Source organism: Lissotriton vulgaris, chromosome 9 (genome assembly GCF_964263255.1).
Source record: "Lissotriton vulgaris chromosome 9, aLisVul1.2, whole genome shotgun sequence".
Taxonomy (NCBI): domain Eukaryota; kingdom Metazoa; phylum Chordata; class Amphibia; order Caudata; family Salamandridae; genus Lissotriton; species Lissotriton vulgaris.
The window spans coordinates 246,116,342-246,133,451 of NC_141697.1; the positions used below are offsets into that span (position 1 = coordinate 246,116,342).

The 17,110-nt window shown below is 45.7% G+C and overlaps 1 protein-coding gene across 1 annotated transcript in view; it reads right to left on the reverse strand.

Annotated features, from left to right (window-relative positions):
* Positions 1-17,110, reverse strand: part of CNIH1 (cornichon family member 1) — a 122,979-nt gene that overhangs the window by 77,187 nt on the left and 28,682 nt on the right. Inside the window, exon 2 of the mRNA XM_086937434.1 lies at positions 1,937-2,005. Within this exon, the coding sequence (XP_086793560.1) occupies positions 1,937-2,005 (69 nt within the window). The remainder of the gene's footprint in view (positions 1-1,936; positions 2,006-17,110) is intronic.

Consider the following 17,110-nt stretch of genomic DNA (forward strand, 5'->3'; position numbering starts at 1 on the left):
AAGTGCTAAATAATGAATCAACAGGTGATCATAAAATATCATTTTTGGGTGTTATGAATGACAGTAAAGTAAGAGGCTTTATAACTTACATAAGAACAATTGAATATTGGCTGGGTAGTTAATATGTATACACAGCAAAGCTATAAATTGCATTTTAAACCTTTTGAAGAGCTATTGTTAAAGCATTTGAAATTTTGCAGATAGTTGCATTCTACATATATGAATAATGTAAGCTGTCTAGAAACACCTTAACAAGAACTATTCTAGAACTGAATATATTCAAGTATTTCTGCAGAATAGAAACGTATCTTGGTCAAAGATAGCTCATAGACAGAAAAATAGCAAGTGCAATTGGTGCGATACCGATACTATCAATTTCACATAGACACACCGATTCATTCTTAGGAAACGTGTACAAGTGATAATTAACATTTATACTTTTCACATTCATTACTAGTTGAGAGGTTGTCTTATACTTAATACACCCATATTTCAAATGACATGCAAACAGCAGTAACGAACTATTAATTAAAATAGATTTTAACGCATACATGGTAAGCAAATTAAAATCTTTAAAACAAAGACTTCATGTTTTAGCACTAATTCATATATTTAAGAACACCAAACTTTGAAATCAAATATAAATGTAGAAACTGGGATATTAAACATTGAAGCATCTTGTTTTCTAGTTTGCTTTGTGAGAATGGAGCCGAAAATGTATTCATGTAAGTATTGCAAGACTCATTTTAAAAAACGTCTTTCTGTGATTAAAAAAACACAAAGTAAGATTCTACAGTGTGCTTGATGTAGAACAATGTACACACATCAATTAACTTCTCTGATGGAAATTAAAAATAACTGTGGAAGAAAATATTAGGACGGTAGGGATGGGCATAACAACCATTTAAAATCAGTTTCTCACCAAAATAGTTGCCACTTTTATAGGTGAATATGCAAAAACATTTTCACAGCTACCGAAAAACAAAAATAAATACATTGTAATTCATGAATAAATGCAATTCAGCCAGTTTTAAAACTTTCCCCAACTTGGAAGGCAACAACACAGCACTGATCACCAACTGCATTTTACCACACTTGCAGAAATCATAACAAGGTTGGCTTTAAAAATACTAACAATACTGTGATCTTTTGAACTTCACATTTCAAATAAGACAAATTATTTTGCTTGAAACATGCAAAAGTTGCGCCATTCATTGCCAGAAACTATTTTAAAACATGCAGACCAATGAGTTTTTTTTAATGCTTTTGTGAGCTTCTTTAATGGTTGGGACAGTGCAAACATCGATGCTCGCACTCACTCCTAACCATATTAGAAGTAATGCAAAGAATATACAGGTCTTAAGCAGGGAAATCTGTCAGATGCAGTGCAGTATTTTCCAAAATGCCTTTAACAAGATTACACACCTGCTTATTTTTAATTCAGTATCTACATACCAATTGTAAGCATATAACAGCTTTCCCAAATTTCTCTTGAAGGCAAGCAAAATAAAAATGTCTGCAAAATAAGAACATTCGTGATGCTGAAATATGCCTCGGCAGGCAGATGAAGAAGCACACTTTACAAAACAGGTTCACGCAGGGAAACAGATGTTCCTAACAAAACACATATTTAATGGTTGCATGTAAAAAAAGAACTTAAAAGCTGTACACACCTTGAGTGCAATTTTGACTCTTTTAATCTTTTTGAGCTTTTCAACTGTCTTTGAGCCGACAATGTAAAAAGCAGATTGAAAGACGAATGTTAGTGTGACAGCTGACAAGATCATAAAGAAAGTACTTAATCAGAGTTTATTGTTTTCACAGTGAGATGTTAGTATTGAAAACCAATATTGATTCATATAAAAAAAAGGCACGAAAAGTTAAGACATGTTAAAATCGTTAGCAAATGCACATGAAAAACTGTTCAATGACTTACAGGGTTGAGGGTATTACACTGGTCTATAGGGTTCTTGTAATCAGTCTTCAGTTCATCAAAAGCAATAATCTAGAAAACAAAACAATTAAGATTTCAAACTACAGTGTAAGTAAATGGTGAGTGTGTTACTCTTTCAGCAGCTACAACAATTCATGTGGCAAAAATTGGCAACATTCCTCATTTATCTGCTATTGTTAGTACCAGGAGTTAAGTGTCACCACACTGGAACATGAAGGAGACAAGATGCAGTTGATACAAATACAGATATAGCAGATGTTCAGCACACAGAGATACAGCAATGGACTGAATGAGTGTTAACAGGATAAAATAACAAGACAGTCGATGAGGGGTATGAGGCACAGGTGAGGCTTTTTGCGTGACCTTCAGGAACAGGGAGTACATAATGAATATAAGTTTGTGGTACCTAGGCTCGCAAACATTTATAGGATATTGGCGGACTAGTTTTTGTCACTGGGGCTCACTTGATCAGCCATTTTTCAGGACCACAGTGTGGGGGCCGCATTCTTCCTCCTACTGTTGACATCTGGGGAAGCACCAGCGGGAAGCCCTGCTTCAGCCTACAGCCGATGGGGACTACCAGTCCCAGAATCTTCATTGGTAGCCTCACCCGAGACCAAGCTATCAAATCAACTCAACACTACTTAAGCACGCCGCAGTCCCGTGCTGTCCAGGCTGTTGCGCTTGCGTCACTTGGGCTCGCCTGGGCAGCCATTTTACAGGACCACCGTGTGGGGGAAGCATAATTCCTTCTACTGCTGAGATCTGGTTAGGTACCAGCTGGAACAGCCGCTGGGAACTACAAGTCCTAGAATGCTCATTGGGAGCCACACCCAAGACCAATCTAGCCATCAACCTAGTGCTACTTGAGAACGCAGTTCATCCCGCAGTGCGGTTTGCATCTAGGACATGCCTAGGCCAAAGGCAAGTCCGTCTGCGCCAATTCGAGACCGAATGAGGCTACGCCGGCCCCCACTAGCATCTGTGTGACTTAGGGGAGTGCGTTTTTCCTCATTTTGTTTTAGAAAACCACTCACATCTTATCGGTTGGTATCCAAACAAGGAATGTATTTATTACACTGTAGATCGACCTCAGTCGTGAGCAGTTTATAACTTAGTGAGGGACTCATGGGCAAATGTAAGTGTGTTGGAGGGCCCTTGGGGGTTACCCCTCCAGCTAAACCCACATCAATAGACTAGTTGCTGCAGAGGGCAAAAGGGTTGTATTAACCAAAACTGAGCTGGCGGAGAGAAGACTATTCTTGGGCTCACGGGCGCCTACACAATTAACAACAGGTTTACTTGAGCCAGTTGCTACAATTGGTTCTCTGGAGGCAGAAATTAGCGTGGTAAACGGGGTTTTCAACTAGCTCTCCAGTGCACAAAATGGGGTTCCTCTTTCTGAGGTATGCCATGAGGAACTCTAACAAACAGTCAAAAGACCGAGGAGGACAGTGCGGAACAAGCAACACAAGACAGGAGCCAAAGTTGCTTCTTTACCTATACCCCTGTTTCTTTCCAGCTCCATTGGGCAATTGCTGGAAGCGGTTTTGACTTACAACCAAGCCGGAAGGCTTAACTGTTGGAGGAGCTGGTTGATAGAGTCAAGGTTATTCTGTGCACGGACCTTGCACCGATTCTGGCGGTGGCAATTGAGGAAATGTTTAAAGATATTCCAAAAGCGCAGAAGTAGGAGGAACTGTGTCAATCAATCTTACTACGTTTTATAGGCACATTGCTTCGAGTTGTGATAACAGAGGTTCCTCTTATACTGCATGTCCATCATTCTCAAGAGAGAAACCATCATCAGTTAGACAATGCATTGCATAGGGTCATTGCGGGGAACCACACTGCCAGCATGAAAGTACTAATGGGCGACTTGACCTGATGGAAAAGCACAAAGACACAAACTCCGTCATTAATAAACCCCCTGCATCCTACCCCGATGTGGCAATCTTTGCAAGGGTCCCAGAGCTTTGTGAGGGCCAGAGAGAAACGCATGAAGGCCTAGCTAACAAATGTTTGAATTGGCTTGTGAGAAATAAGAACGTTCCAGTCTCATTGGCACATAATATCATTTTCACAAGCAGGGTGGAGTGGATTGCGCAAAGCCAAGTAGATCGTCGAGGGAACTGTGTCATCAATTATAAAGACACTACTATGGTTCGAAAGTTGCTTTTTGAAGCAGTGCAGAACCCGGAGAGTCAAAAATTGCTCTTTTACCACTAGGTTATTTTTATAAAGTTAGTTTCTATACAAGACATGCCCACCCCTTACTGTCGTTGCCACAACTGACCCACCCTATAGAACACCCCAATGGCGCAACAGGGCTTAGAGTATCCCCGTCACCAATCGTTTTGAGGTTCTGGTTCACGTTGATTGACTTGAGGGATCTCAGCATACTACCTCCCCTATGGGGGTAACTGAAGGCGGCCATAAGGCTGGGCCTCTCCAAAAGGTGGGTGGGTGTACAATAAATTTGGCCATCCAGACTACCAAAGGCAGGGCAAAACCCCTTCAACACTGTGTGCCCTGTGTGAAACCCCACGTCGGTCCTATTATAGAAACTTGTATAGATTGCCCATGTCATCCTCATGTGGTCGCTATGCGACACAATTCAGGCCCTGTGGATAGTGGATTGCCTAATATAGGTGGCTCACCACTATCTATTGAAGACCTTGCAACTAACAGACGCAGTATTCGAAGGCATGTATGGTAAAAATGTAACAGGCAAGTATATATAGCTATCCTTACAGCAGAAATGCATACACCTTAACACCCAAATGCACCCTAAACACTAAAAAAAAAAAAACTTTCCACCCTAAACCCTTTTTATTACCCTTGGCAACCAAAAACCCATACCCACCCTAAAGCCTAAAAATACCAGTCCTAATTAATTGTGGCATGTGCCATTTATACTGTGAGCTATGTTCTTATCCGGAATTCAGGGATAGAGGCGTTATGCTGCCTAACTTACAGGCAGGCAGCGTGCAGTCTCCAATAAAATAACTATTTTAATCTCCTGAACTTTCGGTATTTTGTATTTCCACACTGGCAACGAGCTAGAAGTGGTGCTGGCTACCTTTTTGATGGCATGGGTGCGGTACAGTCTTCTTTTGTATTTAGCACTTTACTACAGCGTATTCTGCAGTTTAGTGAACTCATTTTGGATATTTGGAGCATTTAAGGAGCATCTGAGTCTGCATGGATTCAACATATGTACACTGAGTAATACCGCTTTCGAGGAATTTGATGCTGCTTTACCGCCTTTGGGCCAGAGGAATTGGCCTCAAACTTCATCCAGCAGCCGTTTGTTTTCGCCACCTGACAGCAGGACACTACTCCTGAACATTTCTATGGACTGGTGACATCTGAAGGAGTGGTGAGTTGCCTTTCCTCTTGGCGCTTGTCACGCCAGGAAGAGAAGTAGCAAGGGGACCCTTCATTATTCGCCATCATCACGCAGTGACATCACCTGTAATTGCCATTTTATTTTGGGACACCAATGTGCATGGCTGCGTGTCGGACGTCATCACAAGTCTACGTGATCCTAACGCCATCTTGGATTGGGGCATTTCTTATGAAATGCCGATGTGCAGGGCACCGCATTTGAAATCATGTATTCGATACGCTGATGCGCACGGCAGGCTGTCAATAAAGCGCATATTTGTTTACTGTGTGTGAAAACGCTGATGCACACGACTGCGCACTGGGGATTTATATTTTTTCATTACTCGAAGGGGGAAGGGGGGGATCCGCTACTGCTCGAACAACCAGGTCTTGAGTTGCTTCCTGAAGTCGAGGTGGTCCTGGGTCAGGCGGTGGTGGGTGGGGAGGGAGTTCCATGTCTTGGCGGCGAGGTAAGAGAAGGACCGTCCCCCTGTGGTGGCTCTGCGGATGCGGGGGACGGCGGCGAGGGCGTGGCTGGTCGAACGAAGCTGGCGTTTGGGAGCGTAGAAGTTGAGGCGGCTGTTGAGTTATCCTAGGCCTTGGCTGTGTAGGGCTTTGTGTGCGTGGGTGAGGAGACGGAAGGTGATTCTCTTGTTGACCGGGAGCCAATGCAGATCTCTCAGGTGTCCGGAGATGTGGCTGCGACGGGGGATGTCCAGGATGAGTCGTGCTGAGGCGTACTGGATCCACTGGAGTCTCTCCTGGAGTTTGGCGGTGGTTCCGGCGTAGAGGGTGTTGCCGTAGTCCAGACGGCTGGTGACGAGGGCCTGGGTGACCGTCTTCCTGGTCTCGGTGGGGATCCACCGGAAGATCTTACGTAGCATGCGCAGGATATTGAAGCACGACGAGGAGACGGCGTTGACTTGTCTGGTCATGGAGAGGGAGGAGTCCAGGATGAAGCCCAGGTTGCGTGCGTGGTCTGTTGGTTTGGGTGCGCTGCCTAGGGCGGGGGCCACCAGGAGTCGTCCCAGGCGGAGGGTGAGGATCCCAGGATGAGGATTTCCGTCTTGTCCGAGTTCCGTTTCAGGCGGCTGTTCTTCATCCATTCGGCTACCTCTTTCATCCCTTCGTGTAGGTTGGCTCTGGCGGTGGCGGGATCGTTGGTAAGGGAGAGGATCAGCTGGGTGTCGTCGGCGTAGGAGATGATGTTGAGGTTGTGCTGGCGTGCGATGTCTGCGAGGGGGCTCATGTAGATGTTGAAGAGGGTTGGACTGAGCGAGGAGCCTTGAGGGACGCCGCAGATGACTTCGGTGGCTTCAGATCTGAACGGGGGAGGCGGACTCTCTGTGTTCTTACGGCGAGGAAGGAGATGATCCACTCCAGTGCCTTCTCCTGGACTCCGACGTTGCTGAGGCGTTGTGCTAAGGTACTATGGCAAACAGTGTCGAAGGCCGCGGAGAGGTCGAGGAGGATGAGGGCCGCTGTTTCTCAGTTGTCGAGCAGCGCTCGGATGTCATCGGTGACTGCGATCAGGGCGGTCTCGGTGCTGTGGTTGGCCCGGAAGCCAGACTGCGAGGGGTCGCGGGATCCGTTCGTCTCAAGGAAGGCGGCCAGCTGCTTGTTGACGGTCTTCTCGATGACTTTGCAGGAAACGGGAGCAGCGAGATGGGGCGGTAGTTCTTGAGGTAGGTGGGGTCAGCCGATGGCTTCTTGAGTAGAGCGCTGAGTTCGGCGTGCTTCCAGCTCTCCGGGAAGGTAGCGGTGTCGAAGGAGGTGTTGATGATGTCCCGCAGGTGGGGTGCGATGATAGCGTCGGCCTTGTTGAAGACGTGGTGAGGGCAGGGGTCGGTCGGAGATCCGGAGTGGATGGAGTTCATTGTGCGGACGGTGTCTTCGGTGCTGATCGAAGTCCAGGCGCGGGGGGTGGTGGTGGGGGGCGGTGGTTCGGTCGTGGTGCTCGTCGGTTGAGTGCTGAAGCTGTTGTGTATGTCCGCGATCTTGTTGTGGAAGTAGGAGGCGAGGGAGTTGCAGAGGTCTTGCGAAGGGGTGATGTCGTTGTTTCCGGCGTTGGGGTTGGAGAGCTCTTTGACTATGTTGAAGAGTTCTTTGCTGTTGTGTGCGTTGTTGTCCAGTCGTTCCTTGAATGCAGTTTTCTTGGTGGCGCGGATGAGTTGGTGGTGTTTCCGGGTGGCGAGCTTAAGGGCCGTCATGTTGTCCGGTGTTGGGTCTCTGAGCCAGGTTCTCTCGAGGGCTCGGCAGTTCTTCTTGGAGCTCTTGAGTTCGTCGGTGAACCATGGGGCTTTCTTGCTGCCGGGTCTGCTGGGCGGGGTCCTCAGGAGGGGCGAGCTCGTCTGCGCAGTCGTTGATCCACTTCGTGAGGTTGGTGGCCGCCTGGCTGGGGTTCGTTGTGCTGGTGGGAGGGTTAGTGCTCAGGGAGGACGCGAGCTGGTCGGCTGTGATCTTGTTCCAGTTCCTGCGTGCAGCCTGTTGCTGGTGGTGGTGGATCGAGGTCCTTGCGAAGCTGAAGTGGACGCAGCTGTGGTCCGTCCAGTGGAGTCCGGTGGCGTGGCTGAAGGCGATGTCCTTGCTGGATGAGAAGACTGGGTCGAGTGTGTGTCCGGCGTAGTTAGTGGGGGTGGTCACCAGTTAATTGAGTCCCAGGTTGGCGAGGTTGTCCAGCAGGGTGGTGGTGTTGCGGTCGTTGTTGTTCTCCAGGTGGAAGTTGAGGTCCCCTAGGAGGATGTAGTCAGCGGAGCAGAGGGCGTGCGGGCTGATGAAGTCGGCGATGTCTTCGCTGAATTGTGTGCGTTGTCCAGGGGGTCTGTAGATTAGGGTGCCTCTGAGGGTGGTCTTGGTGTTGATGTGGACTTGGAAGTGCAGGTGCTCGGCGGTAGAGAGGGTGTCATCGGTGTTGGTCGTGATGCGGATGGTGTTCCTGTGGACGATGGCGATGCCTCCTCCGGTGTGGTTGATGCGGTCCCTACGGATGATCTTGTAGCCGTCTGGGATGGCGATGGCGATGTCAGGCGCGGAGGAGGCGTTCATCCAGGTTTCTGTGAAGAAGGCGACGTCTGGGGCTGTGGTGTAGAGCAGGTTCCAGATCTCGATGGCGTGCCTGTGGACGGAGCGGGTGTTGAGCAGGATGCATCTCAGGTGGCTGCTGCTGTTGCTCGTCGAGGTCTTGGGCACTGCTGGAGTGGTGCAGGTCCGGATGCAGGTGAACTTGCAGGCGTTGCAGCAGAAGGGTCCGTGGGTGCGTCTAGGGGTGGCACGGAAGCAGCCCGGGACTCGGCCGGCGTGGAGTGCGTTGAGGGTGGCGGCGTCGTACGTCCGGCGGGTGGGCAGGGGTCTGCGGGGGCCAGGGGTTCCGGCACTGGGCGCGGTCCAGGCGCGGACGGGCGCTGACGGGCTTACCTTTGGCACGCCTTTGGCGCACAATCGGCGCTCCCGCTGCGCGTTCGCACGGTCGCCATATATGGCGAAGTGCGAGGGAGGGCGGAGCAGCTGGGAGGCAGGAGCGGGGAGGGCACAGAAATAAAGGGGGCGTGGCTAACAACGGAGGCGGGGAGCGGGGCGGGAGGAAACCGGGGGAGCGAGTACAGGGGGACAGGCGAAGAAAAATACAATTCAAACAAAAACAAAAGACAATCTTAGTTACAGCAAAGGGGCACACAGCAAGGAAAAACGGGGCACAGGAGCCTAAAACAACAGCGAACACAGCACTAGACCGCAGGAGACCACGCCGCTCGGTGGCAGGGGGCGTGGTCAGACGGCGGCGGCAGGGTCAGCGAGGCAGGCGGGTGGCACACGCAGCAGCTGGTGGCCGTGCGGCGCAGGGGTGTCCTAAGCTAGGTCACACTCACCTGCGTCGCACGGTCGCCATATATGGCCAAGTGCGAGGGAGGGCGGAGCAGCTGGGAGGCGGGAGCGCACAGAAATAAAGGGGGCGTGGCTAACGGAGGCGGGGAGCGGGGCGGGAGGAAACCGGGGGAGCGAGTACAGGGGGACAGGCGAAGAAAAATACAATTCAGGTATAGGTATAGGAACAATCAGAAAAGTGGATTAAGTCAGTACAAGATACCAATATCAATGCCAAGAGTGAGAGCACTGGGGATGATGTATGTGCGGTCAATAATAATTCTTCCCGTAAAAGTGTACAAATAGGAAGGAGAGGAGACAAGACTGTGGCATGTTACAGGTGCTGAAGTTTTAATCATCCAGCGTCATTATCACATTGCCCTGCCATAATGAAGGAGTGCAGCAAGTGTGGCAGGGTGGGGTATTTTGCATGTGTGTGTGTGTCAGGATGACTGGAAGAGAGGTTTTTCAGGTGCAAAATGAAAATCTGCTAGAGTGTGGGAAGTGTCTTGTGTGAGATGTGCTTGTGGGGAAAAAAGTAGTGAGAAAGAAAGAGGAATTGTTCGTACTGTTGATTTGTATGACGACGAGGGTTATGGAAGGAGGACATCTCCTAAATGCAAGGTTCAGATTTTCGGTAGGGAATTGGAACTTCTGGCCGATTTGGGGTCTCCATGGACCATAATCACTGAAGACTATTTCCGAGAGAGGTTTGAAAGGGGAATGCCCACCGTATTAGGCTCAAGCAAAGCGCACAACCTATGAAGCAAAGGTTGAGGAACGTGCCTATTAATGTGAAAGATTAACTTAAAAGTATTTTGGATGAGATGTGGAAGGGTGAGATCATTGAAGAAGTGGAATCGTCTGAGTGGGTGTCTCCTATTGTTTTGGCACGCAAGGATAAATCTTTGAAGTTGTGCATTGACCTTACAGCACTAAATGCCAATATAGTTGTGGACTGTCAACTGCTTCCAAACATTGAGGTTGTGAGTATCTTGGGTGGTGCCAGTTTATTCTCCACACTTGATCTTAGGTCAGCATATCACCAAATTGAGCTTAGAGGACTCAGACTTTAACAGCTTATATCACCCGCAGGGTTTATTCCATTGCAAGAGTATGCTGTTTGACCTTGTGTATTTGGCATCTGCATTCCAAAGAGCTATGTTTCACATTTTTGGTGGTAAGGAAGCGTATGTCACATGTTTCCAGGATGACATCCACAATTTCTCCATGAATGTGTACGAACATTCTGAGCACTTGAGCAAAGTGTGTGCGGTACAGAAGGAACATAGGAAGCAAGCGGAAACTTTTTCAAGAGAAAGTGGTGTATTCAAAAGAAGAAGTCATAACAAAAAAATCTTTGACTGATGCCATTATGCAGGTGCCTGACATTAAAGAGAAATTGCTGTTGTCATTTTCAGGGCTGTGTGAGAACTAGAGTAAATTCATCAAAGACTTTGCCACCAAGATAAAAATGTTAAGAGAATTAGCTAGGAAGAACACAATTTGTTTCGACAGATAGACAACAAGGGGCGTCTGATCAGGTTAAAACGGAGATGATGGAAGCACCCACTTTAAAACCTTTTCAGGTGAACAATAACTGTATCATTACAGTGGATGCAAGTCTTTATGGAGGAGTAAGTGTCTTGTCACAGCCAAGTGGTTAGTGGGTGTCTTGTCCTCTGGAGGAGAGTATAATGCTACTGCCAGAATTGCATGTTATTGTGCAGGTTACAGAAGTACAATTTTAATGTGGAGTAAGTGCTGGGTAAGAAAAATGTCACTGTGTACTGTTGTCCAGGCTGCCTTGTACTGAGAATGGAGATGAAAGTAGACTGGATGAGAATGAAGTGATAGCTAGTGTGGCTGATGTGATGTCAGGGAATTTTAGTGGTATTTCTAAAGAGAAGTGGAAGGATGCAGTGAAAGGGGATCTTTAATTGGGAAACGTATTAGAACATGTCCGAAACGGTTGGCCTGTGTGTAAAGAGATTTCAGCTGAATTGTTTCCATATTGGAAGATTTTGGATAATTTGGAGGGTGAGGGAGACATGTTATTTAAGGTAGGGAAACTTATACCTCCGGTCAGTTTGAGAGATCACATTTTGTCCACATGAGGAGCATCTGGGGATGTCACCTATGAAGAGAAAGGACGGTGTTTTGGTGGCTGGGTCTGGATAGGGTAGTGAACAGAGTGGTTAGGGAGTATGATGTGTGCTAATAGCAGGAAAATATTGAAGGTGGCACCCGCACCTCTAGTTCCTGTTGAGTGCCTGCGCTTCTGTGGCAAAAGGTTGGATTTGACATATCTGGTCAAATCCAACCTGTAAATGTCAAATGTACAATCTTGTGGCAAAAAATGGAAAGCCATTGTTTGCCGCAAGATTGTAAATTTGCCATGGTTTTGGTTGACTACCATTCGAAGTGGCCTGAAGTGAAGTTTGTGACACAGGTCCAACCGGTTGTGTGACTGAGTTTTTAAAGGAACTGTTTGCCAGAGGCGGATATTCGGAAGTCATTGTTATGGATAACGGAGTGCAGTTGAGGTCTGTTGAGATAGAGTTTTCTAAAGTTTTCTTTTTTATTTTTTTTATTGAGAATTTTCCCCCCATTTTATGACATGAGCAGGGCACATAATTACAGTACTTTGAAACATAGGATTATACAGAGAAACTTAAACAATCAAACAAAATCTAAACACTTTCTTAATCTTTTAAGAATCTGCTCCAAACTTCCATCGGATAAAGGGTTCCCAGATTTGCATACCCAACTTCCTACCCTTTTTTCCCTTTCTAGCATATATGGCTGTTTCCAATTTTTGTATTGATATTACTTTTCCTAACCATTGGTGATATGATGGTGGGTTAGGATCTAACCAGAGAGAAGCCACTAACAATCTCAAAATCGCCATTGCCACGAATATAAAAATTTTACAATTCGACTGTTCGACAAAACTTATCCCCAATAACATAGTGGCTGGTGTTAACTCTATTGTTATTGACATTGCCGCTTGAAAGAAATTCACAATATCTTGTTTCAATTTATCTAGGTGGGGACAAATTGCGAAAATGTGTATCAGACCAGCATCTATACTTCTGCATCTAAAACATGTAGTACCTGATGTACCACCCCACTGAGCAATCTTCGCCGGCGTATAATATAGATGGTACAGCATCTTATAGTGCTGGGCCTGAAGGGACGAAGAGCATAGCATTTTTCTCCCCATTTCCAATGACTCAGTGAAAATGTCCCCGCCCGTTTCCAAATCTAAGGACCATTTGTCTACCCATTTCTCTAGATCATCTTTCTTTAAATTTGTCATTTCTAAATAAAACCTTTTAATGGTGCAATCGAAACCACTTTCTATAAGGTCCAACAATGTACTTCTTTCAAAACCCAATGCACCTCCTTGTTTTTTCAAAAGACAGCTTCTTATTTGGAGATATTTAAAAAAGTGTTTTGTATCCAAAATAAAACTGTTTTGCAAATCCACAAATTGAAGCATACCTTGAGGACCCATCATATCGCCAACTTTTCTTATCCCCCGATTATCCCACTCTTTAAAGACAATACCCGAGAAAACCTCACTAGGTAAAGAAGGATTATCCTTTAATCTGGTGTATAAATTAAACTTCCCAATTCCCACCTTTTTTGATATCCCTTTCCATATATTATATGCAGCCATTACTGTCTTAAAACGTGTTCTTTTGAAGTAGCTATCCTCCGTAAATCTTAAAAATACATTTTCAGCGTTTATACCAAGAACCAAACCATAAATTGCAAGCGACCCAAGCTTATCCCAACTCTCCATTTCAGCCCCTCCAATCAAACCAACCATGTATTGCAGTGCTGCTGCCCAATAATATTGCTTTAAATCTGGTAATGACCAACCTCCTCTCTCCCGTGGGAGCGACATAAATCTCAATGCCCTCCGCGTCTTGCCTTTTTCCCCAAACAAAACGATTGATCATTTGTTCACAAATTTTAAACCACTTATTGTCGAATAATAATGGAATTGCTCTAAAAATGTACAAAAATTTCGTCAAAATCAACATTTTAATGATATTAACTCGTCCTACTAATGATAAGTGGAGATTCTCATATCGGTCAAGATCTCTCTTTACTTTGTCTATTATTGGGGCTATGTTTTTTTCCATCAAGTTATCAAGGTCAGCTGAAATATTAATACCTAAATAAGGTCCTTCCTGGACCACTCGATTGTCCCCACAGATTGTCACAGAATTTTTGATGATCTGTGTCTTTGTGGTATTCAAAGCATAGCCCGAAACATGCCCAAATTTAAGAGCCTCCGCTTCTAATAACCCTATCGCCTCCGTGGGGTTTGGTGTTATCACCACCACGTCATCAGCGTAAGCAAGTATCTTACAAGGACCCAATAGTGTATTTAGTGGGGAGATATCTGGGCATAGCTCTATCCTACGGATTAGTGGGTCCGTATACATGGCAAATAAGAGAGGCGAGCAGGGACACCCCTGCCGTGTGCCTCTCTTAATGTGAAATTGTCCCGTAATCCCCCCCGTTAACTCTTAAAGCTGCAACCGGTTCCCTATACAAAGTCTGTAGGGCCTTCACAAAACCCCCCTTTATGCCAGCTCTTGTTAAAATGTGCCACAGATAGTCCCAGGAGACCCGATCGAATGCCTTCTCTGCATCTAACAACATTACAGCCATCGGGTCTCCTGTGATCTCGGCGGCATCGAAGAGGGTTATAACTTTCCGGGTGTGATGTGTCGTCCCTCTACCAGGGATAAAACCATGTTGGTCACTACTAACTAAAGCACCAATTACCCCTGCGAATCTTATAGCGAGTACTTTCGAATATATTTTAGCGTCGTTGTTTATCAATGTGATTGGTCTATAGGACCCTGGCTCAGTCGCCATTTTCCCCTTTTTTAATATTAAAACAATATCTGCGGCGCCCCAGGATTTGGGGATAGACTCCCCAGTTTGCGCAGTTTGAAACGTTCTAATTAGGTCCGGACTTAAAATCCCCCAAAAAGTTTTATAGAACTCTTAAGGGAGTTGATCCGGGCCAGCAGCCTTTCCAGAAGGGAGATTGCCCATAGCTTCTTGAACTTCGATTTGGTCCAGCTGCTTCTCCAGCCCTTCTGCATCTTCAATAGAGACTCTTTCGACCGGGATGTTCTGAAGATATTCAGTCATCTCTTCCGGATTGCAAAAATGTTGTTGATCATATAGTTTCTGATAAAACTTCCTAAAGACTTCCCTTATTTTCTCCGAATCTGAATGTATATTTCCATATTCATCCCGAATCTCCCTAACAGTACCAGATGCTGCTATCTGTCTGGTCCGCATGGCTAAAACAGGTCCAACTTTTTCGCTATATTCGTAGCATCTCTCCCTTTTTATAGTGTAATACTGTGCTGCCTTATTCGCCAGTTCCTCCTCAGCTTCACTTTTTACCTTCATTAATTCTAAAATTGATTGTTCGATCGGTTCGCCCCTTATTACACATTTATGGAACTGTTCCTCCGCCTCAAATACGGCCCTCTCTAGATTACTGTCTCTGAGTCGTGCTACTTTCCGTTTGTATGCGCTAAAGCTACATGTCTCTCCACGGGCGCCAGCCTTAAATGCGTCCCATACAACTCCTACTGGGGCACTCCCTCTATTGTTCTCAAAGAACTCGCTAATCCATTTGGACATATGTTGTACATAATTATCATCCAAAAGGAGTGCTCTTTCAAAAGTCCAGGTCCTGCTTAATCTAATTCTCCCTTCTAATTTCATCGTTAAAAGTAAAGGATTATGATCGCTAAAAATTTGTGGAAGCCTTTCAATTTCTTCTCTGGTCAATAGATCATTAGATATTTTAAAAAAATCTAATCGAACACAGATACGATGCGGTGCAGAGTAATATGTAAACCCTGTTTGGTCCGATCTAATACTGCCCCAGACATCATGCAAAATATTGTTCTCTAAAAATTTAATCAATGCCTTATGCACTCTTTTCTTTCTACCATTATAGGACCCTATCCCCAACCAGTCTGCCCCATTAATATTTAAGTCACCTCCTATAACAACCTGAGGTGGCCATCCTGCTAATTCTGCATCTAAAAACTGCAAGATCTCAGGGTCATCCTGGGTCGAACCATATACTGCCACCAAGGTTGTCCATACTCCATCTATTAAGACCTTGGTTATTGCCCATCTGCCCCATTGATCTTCCAGTTTTTTCCCCGACTACCACATTTTTACTTCTTGAAAGAATGGCCACCCCTCTATTTTTCGCCCCGAGCTTAGATCTTGCTATTAAATGGAACCCTAGCTGATTGAGACAGAATTCCTGAGTACTCAATACGTGAGTTTCCTGTAAGAATATGTAGTCTACATTCATCTGGCGCAATCGGGTAGCTATCTTCTGTCTTTTTTGGGCATCATTTAGCCCACAAACATTCCATGTTACAAATCTAAGTGTCATAGCTGAATTTGGTAAAGCTATCCACCAGGTGCCATCTAATACTAACTTAAATTTTTTATTCTTCCCTACTTTGCTTTCAGGTACTATCTTGGCGCTCTTTTGCCTTTCAGTCCAAAACATATACTCATAATTCGAACCTATATCAAATTTTTTCTTTTTTTTTCTCCACCACTCATGTGCCCTGCCCCTTTCCTCCCCCCCTCCCCCACCCCTGTCTGCCCTTCCACAGACTCCCACCCCCCCTACGGGCAATTAGGTCAAAAGGACCTATGTCTGACCAACGATGCCAACAGAGTGTCGCACCCTCCCTCCCCCTGATAATCACATACCATAGATTTCACGCCTGGTGCCCCCCTTGTGTTGCTAATGCAAATGAATGTACACTCGTCCCCTAAACCAGTTAGCAAAATCCAATACACCCCCTTACTACCAATACCAATGTACTACAATATACACCATGACTCTAGTGCATACCAACCCCTATCCTTAATCCATCAGTTAGTTAGAAGGGCAATGCATCAAAGAACTTTTTGCTTACAGAATATACACAAAAGATAATAAATGTTTCAAGGAGGCAAAAAACAACTAGGAAGACAGTGAGCACTGATAATGCCTAATAATATGGTCTCTTCCCTCTCTACTTCTTCAGAGAAATGTCTCGGATAGCCACCGCTTGATGATCAGGGTCTAAAGTTTCTTTGTCTTGTGTCTTGTGTTTGCTCCTGGTCTCCCGTAAGAAGCTTAGGTACTCATGGGCCATAATTTCAGAGTGAAAGACCCTTAAATTTCCGTTTAACCCAACCTTCAGTCGGGCTGGGAATAGTAGGTTGGCCTCACAACCCATGTTCTGAAAGGGAGTAATCATTTGCCTCATCCGCCATCGCCTTTCCACCATAGTATGGCAAAAGTCAGGGCGGGTAAAAAAACCAATATCCTTATATGTACGTCTAGACTGTGGTTTTGCCTAAAGTTTTCTAACATTCTTCATGTCACCACTGCTTTATAGGAGCCTCTAGGTAATGGTCAGGTAGAGAGATTCAACTGCATATTGAAGGAGGATATTTTGTGGTCCCCTAGTTTTGGAGCAGGAAGGAAGGAAAAACTCAGGGTAAGTTATGGTTGTATCGCATTACACCTCACACCACTACGAAGGTTAGTCCTTTTAAATTACTTAAAGGGAGGGAGCCTGTCTCCAAAATGTGTCTGTGGTGGTTTAAGAGGAGGCAAGATGGTACAGTTGATGATTAAGGCAAGGAGGAGGAGGCAATAGGGGTGAAAGAGACACAGGACAAGTTTAAAAGTACCTATGTTGCCAAATGGAAAGTCAAAGTACCAGATTTTGTGGTGGGTGATTGGGTCAGCATTCGCAAACCTGAAGTGTTGGCCAAAGGGGTGTCCAAGTATGCTAAACCTGTACGTGTGGTTAGAGTAAATCGGAACACTGT